This window comes from Canis aureus, chromosome 23, assembly GCF_053574225.1.
Source record: "Canis aureus isolate CA01 chromosome 23, VMU_Caureus_v.1.0, whole genome shotgun sequence".
Classification (NCBI taxonomy): Eukaryota; Metazoa; Chordata; class Mammalia; order Carnivora; family Canidae; genus Canis; species Canis aureus.
Genome location: NC_135633.1, coordinates 35,262,221 through 35,279,944, shown reverse-complemented (window position 1 = coordinate 35,279,944; position 17,724 = coordinate 35,262,221). Strand labels below are relative to the sequence as shown.

General features: G+C 46.7%; 1 protein-coding gene across 1 annotated transcript; it reads left to right on the top strand.

The window, feature by feature from the left end:
• The first annotated feature begins 8,095 nt into the window (after nt 1–8,095).
• On the top strand, nt 8,096–9,929 carry FAM181B (family with sequence similarity 181 member B). Its single transcript, XM_077867227.1, has one exon. It carries the CDS (start codon nt 8,197–8,199, stop codon nt 9,523–9,525), a length of 1,329 nt encoding a protein of 442 aa, XP_077723353.1. The 5' UTR covers nt 8,096–8,196; the 3' UTR covers nt 9,526–9,929.
• Nucleotides 9,930–17,724: the final 7,795 nt, after the last annotated feature.

Here is a 17,724-nt window from a genome sequence, read left to right as displayed (position 1 = left end):
TCTCTCTCTCTCTCAAATAAATAAAGTCTTAAAAAGAGAGAGAGAGAGAAGAGAGAAGAGAGGTTGTTTTGTGGCTGCATGGGATGGGGAAGGGATCTTAGGAGCTAACTCCTTCTTACACAGGCTTTCTATTTTCATTCTCCCTGCTCACTCTTGCTTTCTCAAAAACTGAAACTTTCATGGATTCTGCGGCCCACATCAGCTAGTTTCCAAATTTCTTCTTCCTCTTTCTTTTCTTTTGCAGTGTTTTACAAATTATTATACTTACAGATACATTTATGCCAGTGTATACATTTTATATTCTCATTTGTCTTGTTCACTATATATATGTTTTTTATATTTTTCTTACTAATTTAGAATTACCAAAACTGCTTTGAAGCCATTCATCTACTTTCACAGATTTGAGATCCAGATGTGTACTATATTAATAATGAAGGGGATGAAAGTGTAACCAACAAAAACTGTAATGTGTAAATTACATTAAAATGAAGTGAAAAGCACAAATATTAACTGAATGGTCACATAATTTAGCTAGAACAAACATATGCAGTCCTTGTAATACATGTGTAATCATTAGGATGTGATTATAAAGAATAAACTATGATTTCTATGGAAGTCATAATTTTTTTTTTGGAAGTCATAATTTTTAATTTAAAATTTATAGAGTATATGTACACAAAATTGCTTCAGCTCTTTTTCCTTTGAAATCACTGGAGATCACCTGAGCAATCGATCACTGATGACAAGCAAGGAATGGAGGACACACTGATTTAGTGATTGTCAAGGGGAGGAGAACCTAATGACTTTATGCGTGTACTGCTTGCTGCCCTGGTTTAGCAATATTCTGGAAAGTTCATAGCATTTAAAAAAAAAAAAAAAAGGACAAACAGAGATTGGTAGGATGCTTTCCAACTTGCAAAGTGCTTTCATATTCATTATCTCAGTTGATGTGGGCAGATGCTCAAGAGATATTTCCAAGGTGTTCATTAGAATGAAGGCTTTCTGTTTAGTTGCTTCGGTAGATTTATTGGAGTGTGGGGCTATTCTTCTACAGTGAAGGCTATTATTTAACAAGTAGCCCATGAAACTTGCTTCATAATAAGCCATACCAAAACTTACTGGCTTAGAACTAACATTTATTATTTCAAATGCTTGCATAGGTTGGCAATGTGAGTGGTTCTTTTGCAGATCTTTCCTGGAACGAGTCAGATGGCTTCAGTTATCTGATGATTTGACTGGGTTTGGAGGGTGCAAAATGGCCTCACTGGAATGTCTTGCAGTGATGCTAGCGGTCTTCAGGGGTAACTTGATTCTCCTAGGATTGTTCACAGTGGGGGGTCTCAGTGTTCAAAGAGTAAGACAGAAGAGGCTGCTATATCTCTTAAGTTGAAAGTTGCAAATGTTGGAACTCATGTACTATCTCCAGCACAGATTTTAAGGTGTGGAGAAATAAACTCCATGGGAAGAGTTCCAGGGTCACATCTTTTTTCCCTTTTATTAAGTAGGCTCCACACTGGGCATGGAGCCCAATGTGGGGCTTGAACTCATGACCCTGAGATCCAGACCTGAGCTGAAATTAAGAGTAGGACACTTAACCAACCCACCCAGGTGCCCTGGGGCCATTCTTATAATAATCAACCACAGATACTGTGTATGAAGATTGTTCATTCCATTTTACATTGTCCTCTTCATGAGAACCCTTGAAAGAAATACCTGACTGGCACTAGTATGAAGGATCCTTCTATTTATCCTAAGCAATTCATAGCTACACTGATATTATGAAAGGAGTACCAGACCAGTAGTTAGTAGATCTTGATTTTACATTAAAGCTATTCACTGTAGCTCTATTTGTAATATAAAAGGCCTGGAAAAACCCCAACTAAGTTAATCATAACAGGACTGATTGAATAAACTGTGGTAGATCCACTCAATGAACTATTACACAACTGTAAAAGAAAATGAATGAAGATAGATTATTGTTAAGTGAAAAACACAAGGTAGAGGAAAGCATGTATAATAAAAATATGATTATCTAACAAAGAATAATCCTGAACCCAAACAAAACAACGATTACTTACAGGAACAGGGGAGAAAATAGAGAGGCAAAAATGGAAATTAACCCTCCCTGAATGTCTTTTGGTGTAGTTTTCACTTTGAAGCCATGTAAATTTTTAAAAATTATAAAACAAGGATTTATAAAGCAATTTTTAGGGATCCCTGGGTGGCGCAGCGGTTTAGCGCCTGCCTCTGGCCCAGGGCGCGATCCTGGAGACCCGGGATTGAATCCCATGTCGGGTTCCCGGTGCATGGAGCCTGCTTTTCCCTCTGCCTGTGTCTCTGCCTCTCTCTCTCTGTGACTATCATAAATAAATAATACCTTTAAAAAAAAAAAACAATTTTTATGTAAAGCAAAGTAAAACAAATGAACCTACCATTTTATTGAATTGGTGGCATAACCACATAGGAGTTTTTTAAGTGAATTTAAAACATAGTAATTGGGCTGTTTTTTACTAGTGGGATATGGTTGAAGGACAAAAGGGTAGGAAAAAAAAAGAAGGAAAGAAAAAAGAATCGTTTGTAGTAGTTATACTACCAGTAAGAATATTGGCATTGTTATGAAAATATTATACATATTGTAGCATATATTCTATAGGGTGTGTGTGTGTATGTGCGCATATGTGTGCATGCACACTACAGCATAAAAAGGAACATGAATCTGATTAAGCCTCTACATCTACTTCCCATTTACAGGAAACAAGGACCAGAGAAATGTGTTAAATGACACTGTGGAGGGCAGCCCGGGTGACTCAGCAGTTTAGCGCTGCCTTTGGCCCAGGGTGTGATCCTGGAGACCCAGGATCGAGTCTCACGTCGGGCTCCCTGCATGGAGCCTGCTTCTCCCTCTGCCTGTGTCTGTGCCTCTCTCTCTCTCTGTGTGTGTGTGTGTCTCTCATGGATAAATAAAATCTTAAAAAAAAAAAAAATGACACTGTGGAGATGGATGCAAATAACCAAGTTCAGAATGTGGGAAAGATGACAAACCATGACCAGTTTTTCAATAATATACCAATTGCAGAGAAAATAAAAAATGGAGGCCATATAGATTAAAAGAGATCAAGAAATGTACCAAACCAATTCTTTGCTATTTCTTCCCCTGAGGGTTGGATTCTAATTTCCCTTGCCTTGAATCTGAGCTGGCCTGAGTGGCTTGTTTGACCAGTAGAATGAGTAAAAGTGACATCCTAAGAATTTTGGGACTAGTTCATAAGAAGCCTGGGAGTTGCCAGATGGGGCCACTTGCAGCACTGTCTCTGGGATTCCTGAGCTCCATATAGGAAGTCTGAGTCCTCTTAGATCAGTATATTGGAGAGGCCAGAATGCAGTCATGTGAATGATGCCATCTTGGATCCTCCACACCAGCCATAGTCGATGTGGAATGGGCCAGAAGGAATACTCAGCCAAGGATTGATCAAATTACTAATCCATAATATGGTGAGATATAATAAAATGCCATTTGTTTTTAGCTACTTAGTTTTTGAGTATTTTGCTAGACAATTATAGATAACCAGAATAACATCTAATACTTTAAGATGGACATTAAGATCTAGTGTTAGTAGAATGAAGTTTCCAGGAGGAAAGGATGAGAAAGAAAACAAGAGATACATTTTTGGGTGTGCACAGTTTGTGAGGTAATATGATTTCATGGTGAAAATGACGAAAAGGTGTGGTGAAATTGAGGAATTGATTTTTTTTATTTGAGGTTTGAAAAATGGCTACAGGAAATTGGTATGGGGGGAAGAGAGAGAGAGTGAGCGAGAGAGAGAGAGAGAGAGAGAGATGCATAATTATTTTTGCCTTTATGAATGTGCATTCCTGACATCTCTGAGGACTAAGATTGTCCTGCAGGGAGTATGATTAAAGTTACAAAGAGGAAAACAAAATAAGTAAGTCAGCTCTTGATCCTGCTGCTATATTTACCCACAAGAAAGGAGGCAGCTCTCAGGTGGGCTTTTGTCTAAGTAATGTCCTGAAATCCAAGTGTAAAAGAACAATATGAAATCTCAATTCTCCCAAACGTTTGGGGCAGTTCAGCCCTTGAGCCCCTGGGGGGTTTGGTTCCCAAGGAGACTAATCCCACTTGCTTAGCATTAGGTATCACTGGGGCAAAAGAGCTCTGGTTTGGAGTTGTGCAGAGAGGCCCTCGTGCAGGCTGAAGCTGGGTCCCTCCGCCCCATAGGAAGTGAAATGTATTGATGTCAAAGCCATTCAAGTGAGTGTGCTCACTCAGGGTGTCAGAGGAGGGGCCTGGCAGGAGCTGGCCACAGACTGCTGAAACTGGTTTCATCCCAGATAAAGCTCTTCTTCCCCAAAGGAAAGTAGATGGAGGGGGAAAGCTGAGACCATGAGGTGGGGTCTTACATGTACAATTTAGTTGGATAATGGAAACTCTAAGGATTTATTTTGACCCCAGGTATTAGTTATTTCAAGTAGAAGTTGTTCTTTGTTGCCTTATTTTCTATAGTTTTCCATAAACACCTTTACTTTCATATGACCATGCCCCTGCCCAGGCTGTTCCCACAGATACTGCTTGTTTGCTCAGTACACTCAAATGCATCCTTTAAGTCTTAGCTCAAATGCTACCTGCCTATGGAGGCTTCCTTGACTTTTCTGAGCAGACTTGAGGTCTTTGATACCTTTGATACCCTCAACTATTGCACCTTTAATTTACCTCCATTAAGATACGTATTGCATTATATTACAATGACTTGTTTGCATGTCTGCCTTTCCATCAGAAGAGGTAGAGATTATGGCTTCTTATCTTTGTGTTCCCCAGTCCTGGCACTAATATTGTTGGTGTCAATAATATCTGAATGAATAAATGACTAGGTGGATATTTTATTAACCATTTTTTTTAAGGGGGAGAAAGGAAAAAAAAAACAAGATGAAATCAGAGGGAGACAAACTATAAGAGACTCTTAATTATAGGAAGCAAACTGAGGGTTTCTGGAGGGAAGGAGTTTAGGGGGATGAGGTAACTAGGGGATGGACATTAAGGAGGGCACGTGATGTAATGAGCACTGGGTGTTATAGAAGATTGATGAATCACTGAACTCTATCTCTGAAACTCATAATACACTATATGTTAATTAACTGAATTTAAATTTTTAAAAATGAGAAAAAAAGGATCCATTTTGTGAGTCAGGCTGTAGAACTTCTAAGCCCTGGATATCTTATATGTGCATATAGAACTTTATGGTTGACAAAGAACTTCATAGCCTTCTCAAATAGTTTCACACTTTATTCCCATTTTATAGAGGGGAACATTGGACTTTTCTATAATTAGTTGGACAATAAAAGGCAGGGTTGGACTCTTCACCTCAGGCTCTAATTTCAGCTCTCCCTCTGCTACATCACACAGCTTTTTTCTAAGTTTCTATAGCCTGCAAGTGTAGCTGCTCTCTTGCATTTGAAAATAGTTACTTTGTTGGGGGGAAAAGCAGATGATGCTAATTTTAGAGTGATGTGTTGGCAAGAAACCCTTGAGGCCTAAGGAATGAAGAACATGGGCATTTGTCGAGCTGCTCTTTCATGCCAGGAACACTTATATGCACCAATTCACAAAATCCTTGAGGAGCTGATCTTTATCACACAGAGGAGAAAAGTAAGACTCAGAGGTATTATTATTTGCCTGTTATGTCATGTAATTCTCACAAAGACTCTGAGAACAGTTATAACCATTCCCATTTTTCAGATAATGAAACTGAGCTTTGGGAAGATGAACTGAACTTATCCAAGGACAGTTATCCACCAAGTGTCAGGCCAGAATTTGAACCTGGCCTCATCAAACTCTGAATCAACTCTGAGTATAACACTCCCCTGATCTGGAAATGAAGAGACTTAATATATATGACACCATTCACATTCCACTTATTTTGAATATGATTTATGTTAGGGCTTAGTTTACTCTCTGTAGATTAAGAGAGACTTTCAGACTAAAGACATCAATTAAATGTAAAGTCCTATGCAATTTGTGTCTGGGAATTTGTAAGACTGGCTCAGTTAAAAGAAGTGAAAAAAAGAGTGCCCTTAGCTGCCAGACCTGGAGGCCTATGGAATGGTCCTGTCAAAAAGGGAACAGTAAGTGCTGACATCCACATCTGACAGGTGAGAAACACTACTCAGTAACAGGCTTACACAATTTCCTTAGTGCAAATGTCACCAAGAGTAAAATAGACAGTCCAATGATCGAGGACAAAATCCTGTATGTAACTCTAATGAAAGGTACATTATTATTGAGCCGCCTTAATTGAAAAAAATAAAAAGTTTGATTCAGCTATATTGGTTGGGAAGTGTCTATTTTATCTCCTAAATGGAGAAATCATTTTGCTACATCCTGAAAAATGAGGCTTAAAGAAAAGAGTTTTAGAAGAGATGGTCCGCATCTCCCTGAGGCAGACTCTGCATCTAAACTATCATAACTTATTTATTTGTTTATTTTTAAGGATTTATTTATTTATTTATTTTGGGGGGGGGAGGAGAGGCAGAGGAAGAATGAGAGGCAATCTCAAGCAGACTCCCCGCTGAGCAAGGAGCTCCGCCACTACCCTGAGATCATGACCTGAGCTGAAATCAAGAGTCAGTCGCTACTGAGCCACCTGGGCGCCCCTGTCATAACTTATTTAGAGAACACTTTATCACACACCTTATGTGTCTTTTTATCACAGTGTCTTCATATATGTGATCTCATTGAATCCTCATAAACACCCTGTGCCAGAAAAGACACGTAAGGAAATACAGTCACCTTTTTGTGTTTTAGAGACGTTAAGGGCAAATACTCATCACAAGCTGTGCAAGAGTCAACAGATACGGATTTTTCATAGGATGTTTCCTTTAGATAACAGGTGCCCCGTGAGGTGGGTGACTTTACCTGCATTTAATGTGAGTTAATTAAGGCAGAGAGAGGTTGGCTGGTTTGGCCAAAGCCATGTACTCATCAGAATATGGATTTTAACCCAAAGCACAGAACTACTGAGTGGTGGAACTAAGACCTAATGGGGAACAGACCAGTCTTTTCTGAATCATTTACTGTGGTCTACCATATTGTTCATTTTCTCTATCCCAGGAGGGTTGCCCAGGTGAGACTGGGTCCAAGTGAACTTCAGAGCGATCCTTAAAATGCAACAAGGACTCCAGAAGGACAACTTAAGTGGCAGGACAAGTAGGGGAGAGGTTCCCATCCATATTTTGTCTTAAGATGCACCAGGGTTGTCTCTCAAGCACCAGCTGGCTTAGCGTAATGACTCTATTCTCCTTTGCCTCCTGCCGTCCACCTACAATACTGAAAGATGGGCCAAGTGCTTGCCTCACTTTACTGTAAGTAATTGTTACTTCTAACAGTAGAAAGAAGAGTAGAATAGAAATAGGGTAGAAACCAGAGCACCAGTCTTGAGAGTCCTATGGAAACTCCAGTTCGAGTCTTAGGACCAGGTCTATAGCTTGAATAGACAGACACTAGTTTCCTTCTCTCACCATACAGATGAGGAAGAAGAGGAGGCCAAGGGAAAGCACAAGTTCTGGGTTTGGGGTTGAACTGGACTGGATGTGGCTTAGGCCGACTCACGGAGCCTCTCCGAGGCTGCTTCTTCACGTGTTAGGTGGTGCTAATAATACGCGCTTGGTGTGAATAAGGGGTATTGTTCAAAAATTAAATGTGACCCTGTAGGGACAGCGCCTGGCACACGCAGGCCCCCGAGAGCAGGGCGCCCGAACGCACCTCGGGACGAGGGCGTGGTGGTGCAGGGCCCGGAGTGGAGGCCGGGCCGCCGGAACCTCGCCTCCCGCGGCCGCAAGCCGAGCCAAGAGGAACGCCTCAGGGCGAAGGGAAGCGCAGGGGTTAAAGCGCGGAGCTCGCGAAAGCCCCGAAAGCTGGAAAAACGGCTGCCCCCCCCCCCGCGCCCGCCTCCAATCCGCCGGGGCCCCGCGAGGCAGGCCCCGCCCCCCGCCCCCCGCCGCCGGGGCGGTAGCCTCGCTCGCCCCCGCCCGCCCCCCGCTTACAAGACCTAATGAGCTCCCCCGCGAGGCCGAGCCGCCAGCCGGGCCCGAGCGAGGAGGCTGCGCCGCGCGCGCCGCGCCGGGGCGGGAGCCGGGCCTGGGTCGCGGGCGGGAGCCGGCCGGGGGCGCCCGGGAGCCGCGGCGATGGCGGTGCAGGCGGCGCTCCTCAGCACGCACCCCTTCGTCCCCTTCGGCTTCGGCGGCTCCCCGGACGCGCTGGGGGGCGCCTTCGGGGCCCTGGACAAGGGCTGCTGTTTCGAGGACGATGAGCCCGGGCCCCCGGCGGGCGCGCTGCTGGCGGGCGCCGAGGGCGGGGACGTGCGCGAGGCCACCCGCGACCTGCTCAGCTTCATGGACTCGGCGTCCAGCAACATCAAGCTGGCGCTGGACAAGCCCGGCAAGTCCAAGCGGAAGGTGAACCACCGCAAGTACCTGCAGAAGCAGATCAAGCGCTGCAGCGGCCTAATGGGCGCCGCGCCCCCCGGGCCGCCGTCCCCGGGCGCAGCCGACGCGCCGGCCAAGAGGCCGCTCGGCGCGGCGGGCGCGCAGGCCGTCGCGGGGCCGCCCCCCGGCAAGGCCGCCCCCCGGCGGGAGGCGTCGCAGGCCGCGGCCGCCAACAGCCTGCAGAGCCGGAGCCTGGCCGCGCTCTTCGACTCGCTGCGCCACGTCCCTGCGGGCGACGAGCGGCCCGGGGCCTCGGGGGCGGCGCCCGCGGCGGCGCTGGGCGCGGCGGGCGCCGGCGGCTCGGGAGGGGACGCGGCCGGCCCCGCGGGCGGGACGGCGGGCCCCGGCGCCAGGAAGGTCCCGCTGCGGGCGCGCAACCTGCCGCCGTCCTTCTTCACCGAGCCGTCCCGGGCGGGCGGCGGCTGCGGGCCGTCGGGGCCCGGCGTGAGCCTGGGCGACCTGGAGAAGGGCGCGGACGCCGTGGAGTTCTTGGAGCTGCTGGCGCCCGACTACGGCGCGGGGGCGGGGGCCGGGGCCGGGGCCGGGGCCGGGGCGGGGGCCGGGGCCGGGGCCGGGGCGGGCGTGCTGCTCGCCGCCGAGCCGCTCGAGGTGTTCCCCGCGGGCGCCGCCGTGCTGCGGGGCCCCCCGGAGCTGGAGCCCGGGCTGTTCGAGCCGCCCGCCGCGACGGTGGGGGCCCTCCTGTACCCCGAGCCCTGGAGCGCCCCGGGCTGCCCGCCCGCCAAGAGGCCGCCCCCGGCCGCCCCCCGCGGCGGCCTGGCCTTGACCGAGCCCTTGCGCCCCGCGTACCCCGCCGCCGCGGACTGCCCGGGCGGGGAGGACGCGCCCGGCCTGCTGGCGTCCTTCGCGCCCTTCTTCTCGGACTGCGCGCTCCCGCCGCCGCCGCCGCCGCCGCATCAGGTGTCCTACGAGTACGGCGCGGGCTACGGCCGCTCGGCTTACGCGGGCCTCTGGAGACCCGACGCGGCGTGGGAGGGGGCGCCCGGGGAGGAGGGGGCGCCCCGGGATTGAGGGGGTGGGGCGCCCCCGGCCCCGCGCCTCTCCGCAGCCTCGGAACGACGGGAGCGCGCGCGCAGAGGACACGGGATCTAAAGATGTTCACTTAATAAAAGAAACTTGAGGAAAAGAAACGGAGAGGAGTTGGGGGCTGTTACGTCACAGCCTCAAGCGTTTGAAGACCGGCAAAGCCGTCGGTAGGTTCTCACCGGACCGGACAGCGGGGGAACCAGGCCGGGCGTCGGGCGGGGGTGGGCGCGGTGGGGGCGGGGCGGGCCTGGCTTCCGTGGCCGCCCGACCCTCCGCCCACCTGGCTGCGGCCGCGGCGTGTCGTGGACTCGGCCCTTCCGAACGCAGCGCTGGCCCCTCCCTCTCCTCCCCCTCGAGAGCACGTGAATTAAAGGCTGTACTGAAACGAACGGAGCGAAGACACGTTATTGATTCGGGTGTTTTCTCGGAGGGCGGTTCCCGTAGCGCCCCCGCCCGGCCGGCCGAGGGCGCCCTGGAGGGCAGGAGGCCGCTGACCCGCTGCTGACCCGCTGCTGACCCGCTGCCGGCCCCCTGCGGGCCCTCGCGTGCGGGACTCTTCTCTGACCCTCGGAGCTGTTGTCTGCTCCTCTCCTCCAACGTCTCATGATCCTTCTTCCGGTGCTTTGCACGTTTACCGGCGCTGTTGCCTACTTCCCTCCTCTTTCTCCTGTTGGTGTCTCTTGATTTTTTTCTTTTTTTCTGACAGCTTTTCTTGGTGTAGGAGGCTTACGTTTGGCAAACCCGCAAAGAGGCGTCCGTTTCTCTCCTTTCCCCATTCCTCAACCGCTTTGCTGAGGCGGCAGGGGCAAGCTATAACCTCTTTGCATCTAAGCTTCCTTATCTGAGAGGAAGGGGATAATATCCCTTATCGATCGCTTCTTCATAGCTTGTCGGGTAGCTCGGAGGGGAAATGCATGAAAGAAACACCCCTTGGGGCTGCTTGGTCGATTCTGCAGGGGCGCATACTGTACAGACACATATCAATACTTTATACATACGGAGCCCTTAGGATTGCGAGTCCCAAGCTCTTTTTTTGGCCTAGGCCTGGGGATTGCTCCTTCCCTTACAAGCTGTACACGGCAATCTGCCCTTTCTCCTCCTGTTTCACTCCCTCCCCTCCCCTCCCCTCCCCTCCCCTACTCCCCTTGGTTGGTTTCTGCTCCCCTGTGCGTGCTCACTCCCTGTACTCACACTCTTCCCATAGAAGGGAATGGTGAAGGTATGAGTTTCCTAAAGAGTCTCTATTCTCTAAATAGCAGGTTTGATGAATAGAATCTGAAGGAGCCCTGGAGAGTCTGTTATCTGAGAGGCATTTGGGGGAAAAGCCAGATAAATGGTTGAAGCAGTCATGATGTGGCAGAGGACACGTGCCACCATCCGCACGGTTGAGGGGCAGAGAGGGAAAGACCGGGTGGGGAGTGGGTAGCAGGAAAGAAAAGAGGGAGCCCTTTAGTGCTGCAGACCTGCCATGAAAATGCACAAAGACCAACATTCAGGAAGTGTAGGCAGATGTCATTTACGGATTAATGACATTGCAAAGAGAGCTGCCTCCCTTCCAGGCAGATTCCAGGAGTATCTACACCTGAGAAAGGAGAAACCCCAGTGTTACTCCAAAAGATGTTAAAATCCAGATTAATGTTTGTACAAATCAAAAGTGCTCTGATATTTTCAGAAAGGAATTCGTCAAGAAACAAATGGATACCAACCCATGGCAGGCAACTTTAAGTGCTACTACTGAGCCTCTTTATTCTGAATAAAACCTTTCTTAAGATAGCACCACAGGAATGAGTCTTGTTAGCGACAGAAGAACTTTTTCCAACTCCAGAAACTAGATGTCCATTGGATTTCTTTCAAAGTGATAAGGGATTAATTCCATTGTGTTAGAATAGTACGCAGTTGTCATTTAATTTCTCTGAACTACTTTACGATGATGAGCATAATCCAGGGTAGAATTTCGTAGGAGGAAAACATTAACCCTGTGACAACTGCAATGTTTCTTTCTTAATTTCTTCTTTCTTTTTTACCCAGTTCAGTGAAACAGGCTCTCTCTCTCTCTCCCAGTATTTTGCCATCCCTTTGATTAACAATGATAACACCAGCACTGTGTGTTTCCACGTGCGGGCGCTGAACGTCTTAACAGTGCCGTGAGGTGGGTGCTATTATCCTCACTTGAAAAGAGATGCTCAGACAGGTTAAGTAACTCATTGAAAGCAAGTGAGGGTCCAAGATCCAGATCTACCGAGTATCCTAACAGCAAGACCTGCCTGCTTCTTGCGAGGCCCTGCTGTGCTTTGCTAGTGTGTGTGGTTCCCTGTCCCCTGCATTATGCCACCAGCAGGGTTTCTCATCCTCACCACTGTTGACATTTTGCACAAGGTAACTCATTGCTATGCAGGCTGTCCTGTGCATAGTAGAATGTTTAGCAGTATCCGTGGCCTCTACCCATTAGGGTAACAATAACCCTCCCCTAATAGTGACAAGGACATCTCGGGGGTCCCCTGAGGAGCAAGACGGCTGCCAGTTGAGAACCACTATGCTAGACATATGCATAAATGGCGTCTATGGGGTGCCTGGCACTTTCACAGACACGGTGTGTCGTTTAATTGTTTTTTTTATTTCTCTTATCTTTATTTTTTTTTAGAAACTTAGTTTTTACTGGTGTTCAATTTGCCAACATATAGAATAACACCCAGTGCTCATCCCGTCAAGTGCCCCCCTCAGTGCCCATCACCCAGTCACCCCTCACCCCCCCCACCCACCTCCCCTTCCACCACCCCTAGTTCGTTTCCCAGAGTTAGGAGTCTCTCATGTTCTGTCTCCCTTTCTGCTATTTCCCACTCATTTTTTCTCCTTTCCCCTTGTTGTTATCCTCATTACAAGTGAAAAGAAGGCTGAGGGAGGGGTTAGATCAATCAACTTAGCTACATCTTATCTGTGCTAATTTACCAGCCAAGGATCAGCTGCTTAGCTGTAACGGGGAATATGCGCTTGGTCCCTAGGTAGCCTCCAAATCGCCCCGTGTCTGATTCCTCTTCTCCCCACATTGCCTTCCAGTCCGAGCGCATGTGGGTCTGACCATGACCACGCCACCTGCTGTAGTACAGTAAGTAGCAGCCATTAATAATAGTCCTCCCAGGGGCTGAATGTATTGTTGCTTCCTCTCCTATGTCATTTTCTACTGCGGCCTGTTAGTATTTTTGTCTCTTGTTTAGCCACATAGGTCCTTGTAGAGTTGTTTTTTTGTTTATTTTTGTTTTTGTTTTTAGGTTCAATGGTAGATATTTTTCAAGATCAGAAATATAATGTGCTTGTAAGTGTATGACTTTGGATAGGCTAGGGATCCTAACCTAGTTGGTAATAATAATTACACTGCTTGCTGCATATTCATGATTCCCCACCTCAGCCTTGGTGCCTGGAATGTGTTTGAGTGTCTTCCTGCATCTTTAAAGTGGCTGTCCTAAGCCTTGGGTCATCTCCTTTCAATCCTCTGTCCTACCCTCTCATCACTCCCACATCCTGATAAGACGGAGAGTGTCTATGGTAATCTCTCTCTATTTCCCATCCCCTCTTTCATACAGCAGTTCTCTCCAGCAGCCGGGACCTTCTCCTACCTTCGTGACTCAGCATCCCGCCCCTCCTGCTTCATGAGAACAAGATACTGCTCCGTCAATCATCTTTCATCATCTATATCTTCAGCCTCACCCTCACTTGTTCCTCTCATCCTAGAAAGAAACCTTGAGTATGGTTTAAAAATACAAAAGAGGGAGAATAAAGAAGTGGAAAACTCTTCTCTAGATACAACTCTATCTTCTCTTTTGAGTTGAGTTCTTCAGGAAGAGAATTGACACTTTTTGCTTCCACCCATACCTGCTCTTTAAACTGTGGCTATTTGGGGGCAGCCCAGGTGGCTCAGCAGTTTAGCGCCTGCCTTCGGCCCAGGGCGTGATCCTGGAGTCCCCCGATCAAGTCCCATGTCGGGCTCCCCGTATGAAGCCTGCTCCTCCCTCTGCCTGTGTCTCTGCCTCTCTCTCTCTGTCTCTGTCTCTGTCTCTCATGAATAAATAAATAAAATCTTAAAAAAAAACTGTGGCTATTTGGGGTCCTAACCCTGTCCTACCCCCTCAGTTTGCATGAGGGTTTCAGCCCTGAAAGTTCCAAGAAGCCCCTCAGTCCTGGGCCAACTGGTACAGATGGCCACTCTCCTTCTGCCTACTGTTTTCCCCAAAATTGCCCTCACTGAAGCCCCAGTCACCAACATGGGGTCTTCAGCCTACAGCTTTTTTTGACCTTTGTGCCACATCTGAACAACTGGGCTGCTGCATCTGAACAACTGGGCTGCTCCACCTTCGTAAGGCTCTCCTCTTTGGGTTTGTGGAATCTCATTTTCTTTTGGTTTTCTCCTAACTTTCTGGCCATGTCCACTTCTTGCTGGAACTCTCACACACTGGTGGGCTGCTGGTTCCTCTCAGTTCTGCCCTCTGCTTTTTATACTCCACACATTCTTTCCCAGGGACGGTGGCTCTTCCCAAGGCTTCAGCTAACACTGATGCAATGAAGACCCCTAAATCTAGGCCTGCTTGGCTCCTTTCCCCAATACTAGACCCATTTCCTCCTCTATTTCCTAGGCAGCTTCTCTTGGAGGGGTGGGCTCATAAGTTCTTCAAACTTTATGTCCAAAATTTAATGCATACCCAACAGGAATAGCCCACAGTCACCCTGGCCACACTCTCCTTGTGGCTTTCATCCTGACCAAACCATTACCAAGGCCTATTCCATACTAGCTTCTAAGTCAGTATGTCTCAAATATATTTATTCGTGGCCTTCAGAAAAACCTAATTTTATGTTATGTTTCAGTATATCTGTATCCCTATTCATATAAGTTTGTAGCCATACAGACATACTCACATTTAATAATTTAGATATTAGATTATTCAATGATCAATTTCAATATATATATCTGATTTTTTTTTACAAGGCCTAGATTCTTATAGGAGCTATGTGAAACACTGATATTTTCTTTTCTATTTAATAAAATCTGGCTATTATCCACTATATGGCTTTTATGACTGACTGATGAGTTGGGCCTCCTGTTTGAAAGATGCTGTTCTAAGCAACTCTTTTGTCTCTCCTCAGCACTCTTTTGCCAATGTTACCTCCTTAGTTTGGGCCTTCATCACCCCTCACCAAACCTAGTGTAAGGATCTCCTAATGACTTTCTTATATACGGAGTCACAATCCATCTTATCATCATTCCCTGAGCTAATATTTCTAAAAAGCAACTTTAGTGACATCATTCCTTTCCTTAAAATCTTTCAGTGGCTCCCTGTCACTTCGAAGGTGAAATTCAAAGTCCTCAGCTTAAACATGTGGCTCCTGCCAGTCTCTCTGGTCTCACCTACCAGTCTTCCATAGTATCCATGTTTTAGGAATTTAGTATTAATTATAGATAGTTGTTTGAATACTCCATATCCGTATCACTTCCATGAGTTTATTCCTGCCCTACCTATACCTGCAATGGACTCCTCTTTTTCTCTGCTTGCTAATTTCTGCTACCTGTTATTCTCAGCTTAAGTCTCGACTTCTTTGTTAGCTTCCCTAGAAAAATTATGCACCTCTAATATGCACCTGGAATCATCTATGATGCTCCCAAACCCCAGACTTATCTTCTTAGAGCAATGAATTACAATGTTGTAACAGTTGTTATTCCTCTGCTTCCTCTATTGGGGGCAGGTACTTGCCTCTGCATTCTTACCACTTTCTGGAATCTGGCAATAGTAAGATGTAATAAATGATTAGTGGATGAATATTATGGTGCTTTAGAGATGAAATAAACTTCCCATTCATCCACACATTTGACCTTCACCCCAAACTTGTCAACTGCCAATATAATCATATGTCACTCTTTGTTAAGAACCTACTGTGTGAAGAAAGCCCCTTTCTGTGGGAACCCTAATTGTGGCAAGAATTATGTGTGTGGAATAACAACCATACTAGTAATTTAATCAAACCAAAGAGCAGAGTTGTTTTGCCTGGAGCAGTGCATTTTGTGGAAGGCATTGAGGATATTGTGACATGTTTTCAATGATTTGTCCCATGTATAGAATGTGACCAGAATTTACCTCTGTGAGATCAGCAATAACTAGAAACCCTGTTCTTAATGAGTCTACAGTTGACACAATGAAATATTCAGTGTCAATATGGAAGTGAAGAAATAAGACAAAATAAGAGATGTCACAAATTACGAGATAGTTTTGTCTAAATGAAGAGCTACATGAATGCTATAGGCAGTTTTCTTTTTCTTCACTTTCAGAAGATGATGTTCCTATGGGCCCCTGGGAGACTCAGTTGGTTAAGCGGTTGACTCTCAATTTTGGTTCAGATCATGGTCTTGACATCCTGGGATTGAGCCCTGCACCATATCAGGCTCTGTGCTCAGTGAGGGGTCTGCTTGAGGATTCTCTCTCCCTCTCCCTCTGCTCCTCCCCCGCCTCTTTCAAATTCATAAATAAATCTTTTTTTTAAAAGGTGATGTTCCTATAAACATATTCCAAATTGAGAAAAATAATATTTTTTCCCTAAAGAATGTAAGGGGAGGAAGGGAGGGAGAAAGAGAGGGAGAGGGAGAGAGAGGGAGAGGGAGAGGGAGAGAGAGAGAATGAATATGTGGGTAGATTCCTAGCAAGTGGTTCAAGATCCACTTATTACCCGTAATAAATATTATGGGTTAAATTGTGTCCCCTCAGTAAGATATGTTGTAGTTCCAACTCCCAGACCCTCAGAATGTGACCTTACTTGGAAATAAGGTCTTTACAGAGGTAATCAAGTTAAAATGAGGTCACTAGGGTGGGAGCTATTTCAATATGACCAGCATCTTTATAAAGGAGAAATGTGGACACAGAAGAAGACAAAATGTGATGACATGAAGAGGGAAGACAGCCATATGACTGGACTGACGCATGTGCAAGCTAACGAATACCAAGGATTGTCTGTCAAACACCAGAAGCTAAAAGAGGCAAGAAAGGATCTTCCTCTAGCATTTTCATAGACAGTGTGGTCATACCGACACCTTGATTTCATACTTCTAGCCTCCAGAACTGCGAGATAATAAATTTCTGTTGTTTTAAGCTACCCAGGTTATGGTACTTTGTTACAGCAGCCCTAGGAAACTAAAAAAATAACAAACACTATGGCAACTAAAAATTGATCCTATTATTCACACTACACAAAGGGTTTTTTTTTGTGTGTGTGTGCTTAAACAAGACTTATGTAACCAAACCACATTTATTTCCTTTTATTTCAGATAATTCTAGGATTCTGTACAGATAAAACAAAAACTCTAGAAGCTGTCCACAATTTGAGGGAGGGGCTCTCAGTAGCCAAAAATACTAGAGAACAGTCAGAGCAGTTCTGTTCATGCTCAGGCTTGGTCCGAATGAGGCACATCTGGCAGAGAGTTGTGGCCAGCTACTGGTTATGCCCTCTGAGGCTATTGTTGAAATACTTGGTGTCTGGACCAGTGAAAACCTATCCTGACATGCATGGGGAATCTGCTCCTCAGGAAGAGGTACATCTAATGGCCAGCTGGGTACCCCATGGTGGTCAGGAGGCTGGCAAGTATGCTCAGCATGGTGCTGCCTTTCTTCTACCCTCCTTGGTGCGCACTTGATTTGTATGGCATGGTTTTGCCCTGTCTCCCACTCAAGCTCAGCTAAGTCTGGAGCTCTAGGATGCCCAGTTCATTTCGCTGGGGCTGGCATCCTTCCTCTTTGCTAAACTTTAAGCTTGTGAATGCAGGCACTGTTAGACTTCTGGGACTATCCGGGTCTGACATCCAGGGAGAGTGCTGGTGTGAGAAACGGACTGCGCATGCGCAGTGTCTGAGCGTGCTGAGCTATACCTCTAGGACTGTATCTGACACACAGGGACTCAAGTATTTATCAGGGGAACAGATTGCTAGCCCTCCTTGCTATTGGCAAGACTCTGTCCTGTGCTACCAAATTCTCTGCACTTCAGTCACTGTTTCAAGTAGAATCAAAGATACCTTGGGATGAGAATCTTGCCTCTTATGTGACCCCCATTCATTGAACTTAACAACCTTGAATGTCTCACCTGCCCTTCTCATCCTATACTCTCCCTGGCCCATATCCAAGTCCAAGTCACAGTTGCCTTTAGCACGTCCTGACT

Bases quoted from the DNA above. Each gene is read 5' to 3' on its own strand.
- FAM181B (XM_077867227.1), top strand. From the start codon at position 8,197: ATGGCGGTGCAGGCGGCGCTCCTCAGCACGCACCCCTTCGTCCCCTTC.